This window comes from Lactuca saligna, chromosome 8 (genome assembly GCF_052625555.1).
Source record: "Lactuca saligna cultivar CGN05327 chromosome 8, ASM5262555v1, whole genome shotgun sequence".
Lineage (NCBI taxonomy): Eukaryota > Viridiplantae > Streptophyta > Magnoliopsida > Asterales > Asteraceae > Lactuca > Lactuca saligna.
In genome coordinates this window covers 137670896-137676677 of record NC_136424.1, presented here as the reverse complement: position 1 = coordinate 137676677, position 5782 = coordinate 137670896, and the positions used below count along the sequence as shown (strand labels likewise).

The 5782-nt window shown below is 38.0% G+C and overlaps 1 protein-coding gene across 1 annotated transcript; it reads left to right on the top strand.

Moving 5' to 3' along the window:
- The first annotated feature begins 3333 nt into the window (after positions 1-3333).
- On the top strand, positions 3334-3842 carry LOC145010128 (uncharacterized). Its single transcript, XM_078968711.1, has 2 exons — positions 3334-3442; positions 3526-3842. Exons 1-2 carry the CDS (start codon positions 3334-3336, stop codon positions 3840-3842), a joined length of 426 nt encoding a protein of 141 aa, XP_078824837.1.
- The last annotated feature ends 1940 nt before the right edge of the window (positions 3843-5782 follow it).

The window sequence follows — 5782 nt, the reverse complement described above, 5'->3', positions numbered from 1 at the left end:
TTGTACTTCCCCCCGAGGATAGTACTCAGTGATTAACATCTCTTTGAGTTCTTCCCAGGACATTGCGTTTGCAACGGGGAGTGTCATGGCCTCAATGTGACCGTTCCACCATGACAATGCCTGATCGACGAAGGTACATGCCGCAAACTTGACTTTACTCCCTTCCAGACATTCTCATATCTCGAACACCGACTCTACCTTCTTGATCCATCGTTTTAAACTGATAGCTCCTCCCATCCTGTTGAACGCGCGGGGTCTTGCATTTGTAGAGTCCTTGTAGGTACAAACCCTTATAGGTCCTTGGTTCATCCCTTATTAGGAGCTTCCCGTCCCTTGACCATTACCACCATTGTTTTTCGCTCTGGATGTGAGCTAACGTTGCTGTTACTGCTATTGATAGTGCCGCTTGAAAGGCCACAGGGTTCATCTCTGGCGGGGGCGGTGGTGGTGGTGTTGTGTTGTTGTTCTTTCGGATCGGTCTCCTCGGCATCTTTCTGTCATAGATCAGAAGGACAGTGAGTATCCCTTGTATTTTGTTTCATGATTTTTCGATTATATAATAGTATTGGTTATTGGGTGTTTACGAATAAGTGTGTGTATAAATTCAACATGTAATGATAGTGATAGAGTACACAATAGGTAATACATATTCGTTTTTCATTGTTAATAACCTTCTGAGTACATGGAAAGATTTCTTTCATAAGGCTTACAATACTTGTAATGAAATAGAACCTAGCAGATTCACGACTACATGGATAGTGAGATTACTTAGTCATATCATCGGTAATACTTAGGACAATACACAACAGGAAGATCAATATGGTGGCAAATAGGCAAGTACTAATCACGAAGAGTAGGGTCGGGTGGTTCTTACGATGAGGTAGACACGCCCTGGAGCTCGGCTAACCTGCATTCGGCGATCTGTACATGCTCCTCCAAAGCTAGGTGTCACTCCTGGTATTCTCTGACCTCTGCTCGTGTAGTGGCAAGATCTTCTACGATTCGTTCCATTAGATAGAAGTCTCGTTCTAGGTCTCGTGTACGACCATCCGTGATCTGCATAGCTGCCCTAATTTGCATTACCCGGTCGGCGGTCTCTTGAGTCTGGTCGCCGATGTCCCTAATACGTCTAACCACGATAGGGAGTGCGCGATCCGCTAGTCCTCCATGCTGGAGGTTGTAGTAATCTCGGTTCATCCCAAATGGTGTTTGTTGACCCTGGCGTCGACCCCATCTCTCAATAGTGTCAGCCCAAGGAGTTGTAGGTCCATTGTAGCCCCATCTATATGGTGATACCCTTGCCATGTAGGGAGGGTTGATAACTTTAGACTCAGCTTCTGACTCATCGTCCTCCTCAATCTCTTCTTCGTCATCTTCCTCGATCTCTTCGTCAATGTCTTCCTCCTCAAACTCTATCAGCTCTTCGGGATCTTCCATGGGTTCCTCGGGGTCTTCTTCTGGGTCTTCCTCAATCCAAACCCCATTCCCTGGATTGGGAAAGTATGGGTCGCCAGGGAGGTGAAGCCTGCCATGAAGTCTGTGCAAGAATATATGAGTACGAGAAAATAAATAGGATGCCAAAATACTCCTAAAGTATTTGAATACTTTTAGGTTTGGTTCTTAAAACTTTTGGATAATGAGTTGGGAGGCTTTAGGCTTGTTGCAACACTACTACCACTCCCAAACACATGTTGGTCATATCTTAAATAAATATAGTTGATCAAGTTATATTTATCCCATATATGATTACAAAACTGTCTAAGTTTGACTGTAGTATTCAACCTTTAAGTTATCTTGTCTGTTCTTGTTATGATATAATCCTAGAAAGTATGTATACTTTTAGTCAGAGTGTTTTAGTCCCATTGTATTTATAGTTGTATATCTTGTATGGTTATATATACTAGTTCACTATAAACAATGCTCTGATACTAATCTGTCACACCGCCAGACCAGAACGGCGGAAACGTCCGCAAGCGGGTGACTTCATTGTGTAGTATCATAACAATTATATATAATCGAAACATAAAAAATCCAAATAGCATACATAAATATGACAAGCTTACATTGTTTTACATCATGTTTATGTTTTCAAGTGTACACAAAAGAAACATCAGTAAGCAAATTTCCCAAAATACAGCATAATAAGCTTGTGTCCGCAATCCATAACCTGCTTATTGTTTTCCTGAGAATACAAGTCGTTTGAGAAGCATCAACATAAAATATGTTGGTGAGTTAATAAGCATTTGATTATAAAAACTTTGATGATAGTTTAAAAATCCAGAAAATCTAATATTTTCTTATCAAATGGTTGTAAATCTTGTTTCCAATCGAGTATAGTTGCATGCGTGTCTTAATTCATTGTTTTCCAAAATCGTATGAATCGTTTCTCCAGAAAATCCTATATTTTCTGATGTATAAAATAGTAATTTTGGTAATAACATAACACGGGTGCAAATAAGTCTCATTGAGGTAGTCAGAATAGTTGATTTTTAACCGAAGATGAAATCTGTATAATTACATTTTTAATATATTCTAGTGAGTCGTTATAACCATACTAATACGACGGAGTGCCTATTATGATGTTTTTCAGGCGTCGTTTTTGTTCAAGACATTTGTCACCCTAGACTGGCCGGTCTAGCTGTAGCGAACAACGAAGGTGCGGGGTGTCAACCCCGTATAGATCTATACACAAATTCCTGCTCTCCCTCCAGGAGACTCAAGTTATAACTCTTACAGGACTTAAGGTGTACAATATTGTATATAATTTATGTACTGTGAAGATTTCGTCTAACTAGAATACTAATAGTTTCACGCGAATCGTTGAAATTCATTATTTACCAAATAATTAATACTAGTTGTACTTGTTGACTAGATATTCTGTTTCGTTTCATTTATTAAAAATGATCCGCTCTAAGTGTTTATCAAATCGATTCAATATTAGCGGAGTCGGCTAAAATGGCTCTCTTCTCTAGTAGGACAATAAACATTGAAGAGAAGATGGCTATATTCTTACATGTTATAGGACATAAAGAATGTTTTCGCGCGGTTAAGGGAAGATTTCATTATTCCACACAGACGATTCATCAATGTTTTCACGAGGTCCTAATAGCAATGATGTGTTTTGCAAAAGAAATTATAGTATCAACAACTCCTAATCCAACAAGACATAACTCGGAACGACATAGACAGTTAAAAAATATTGTTTCCGGAGCAATAGGTGCATTAGATGGAACTCTTGTCCATGCGGTTGTACCCATTGATCAACAAACTTGTTATAGAGGAAGAGGAAAAGGAGAATGTTTTCAAATTTTAATAGGAATTTGTGATTTTGATATGATATTCACCTTTGTTTGGACTGGATGGGAGGGTATAGCACATGATTCAAGAGTTTTGAAAGAAGTTGCATTCAATTCGACTTCTGGATTTCCATTTCCTCCACCAGGTTTGTAATCTTTATATAATTTTTATTATCTATCTACCTTTTATAATATGTGTCATTATATAATATGTCACATTCATTTGCAGATAAATATGACCTTTGTGATGTCGCATATACAAACACTCGTGGGTTTATGGCTCCATACCACAATACTAGGTATTGGTTAGCCGATTTTCGAAGAGGCAGGCCTTTAACTAGAGAAGAGAGGTTTAATTATGCTCATGCACAACTTAGAAATGTTATTGAGCGTGCTTATGGTGTATTGAAGGAGAGATTCCCAATCTTAAAACAAATGGCTCCTTATCCTTTTATAGTGCAAAGAGACATAGTCATTGCATGTGTTGCAGTCCATAATTTTATAAGGAAATACAATATAGAAGATGACTTGTTTAGAAATTTTTAGGAGAACACTATGGTTTCTCCTGACGTCCAAGGTGGGGGAATTGATAGATAAAACATACAAGGCATAGAATGGGGTCTAGAAGCCGTTGAATACATGCGTGTTTTGCCTGATCAGATTGCAAATCGACTACTTTCACCTACTTTACATTAAATTATTATGTTATTTTAAATTTCATTATGTTTTTGTTTGGATATTAAATGATTTATGTTTAATTTACATTTTGTACCACATTTTTTATTTGTGTGTAATTTACATTTTGTATGATAATATGTATGTTTTTATAATTATTCAACAGCTTAACCCATCACTATATATAACAGCAGGTGTGACATCCCCAAATTTTAGAAAAGACAGATTTGTTTATGCTTTGTTTCATAAATCAGAGTAATCGTTTAAAGAAAACGGTTGCGGAATTTGTTCCCAAACAAGATATGATAATAACTTATCAAAACATTTCTCAAAGAGAATGTATTTTATTTAATAATAAAACCTTGGGATGTCATGTTACGATATAGACCAAAAGCATAAACAATATAAAATAGACCTTACAACAATTATTTATACCTATTGATCTATAATCCAAAATCTCTCGTCAAGTCCATCAACTTATACCCTTGTGCCATTACCTGTAATGCAAAGAAAACTAAGTGGGTCAGGCTTGGGAGCCTGGTGAGCATATAGGGTTTTCAACCCACAATAATACATTTATTATATTCAATTATCAAACAATCAATCCATATACCTATCCCCATTATCCTCTTTATTTCTTAAGGTTTTACCCTAAGAATCAACTATACTTTATCCATTCGTTCCTAAGGATTTACCTAAGGAATCGGCACGAAGTCCATTACTGCCAAAGTTTATCTATCAGGTACTAAATCCATAGCTATCAAGTGCTAACTCCATAGTCACCAAGGTTCACTCAACAAGCGCTAACTCCATAGTCGCCAAGGTTTACTTTAACATGCGCTAACTCCATAGTCACCAAGGTTTATACAATAGACGCTCACTCCATAGTCACCAAGGTTTATACAATAGATGCTAACTCCATAGTCACCAAGGTTTATACAATAGGCGCTAACTCCATAGTCACCAAGGTTTATACAATAGGCGTTAACTCCATAGTCACCAAAGTTTATACAATAGGCGCTAACTCCATAGTCACCAAGGTTTATACAATAGGCACTACGTCTCATAGTTGCCACTATTTCATCTACCCATGTTCGACCCAACATATTTTGTAGATATAAAATACATATATAGTTTGAATCATTTAACACCCGTATGAAAACATCAATTCCAAGCCCATCACAAATAGAGAAATAATGCATAACATATAGCACGTATTTCATAGCTAATCTTTATATTTATGTGTTAGAAGAAAGTAACCACACACTCACTTGATTAGAAGATGCTCGGACAACACTACGGCTCTTCAATTAGAACTCTTCATTGAAACCGGGATATCTTCACACACCGGGTTTCTCGCGGATAGAGCTTCTGCTCGGAAACTCTTTTCTTCTCGGGATCTTCTAGCTTTGGGACTCGCTTCGGGTCTCCGGATGTTATCGGAGCTTCGGGGGTTAAAATAGAGCTTAGAGGGTGTATCGAGAGTGGGAGAGAAGGGATGGAGCAACCATAATCGGCTGGCCCTTCAAATCTATTTATAGGGAAAAATTTGCCCTTGTTACGTCGTGACACCTTTTCCACGTCGTGGGTTTAGTCGTCACTGCATGCGTCATCGCAAGTTGTGTCTGTCAGGCTCCAGAATGCGTCAGAATTCATGCCACGTCGTGGTCTCTGACACAACTTTGGGGTTCGCGCTCCGAACTTTCGCATACGAACTCCATTTTCGATGTTCTTTATATCAACGTGTAAGTAAAAACAATATCTACAACTTTCATTTAGACTCCGTCGGATAATTTTGATTTTATTTTTAT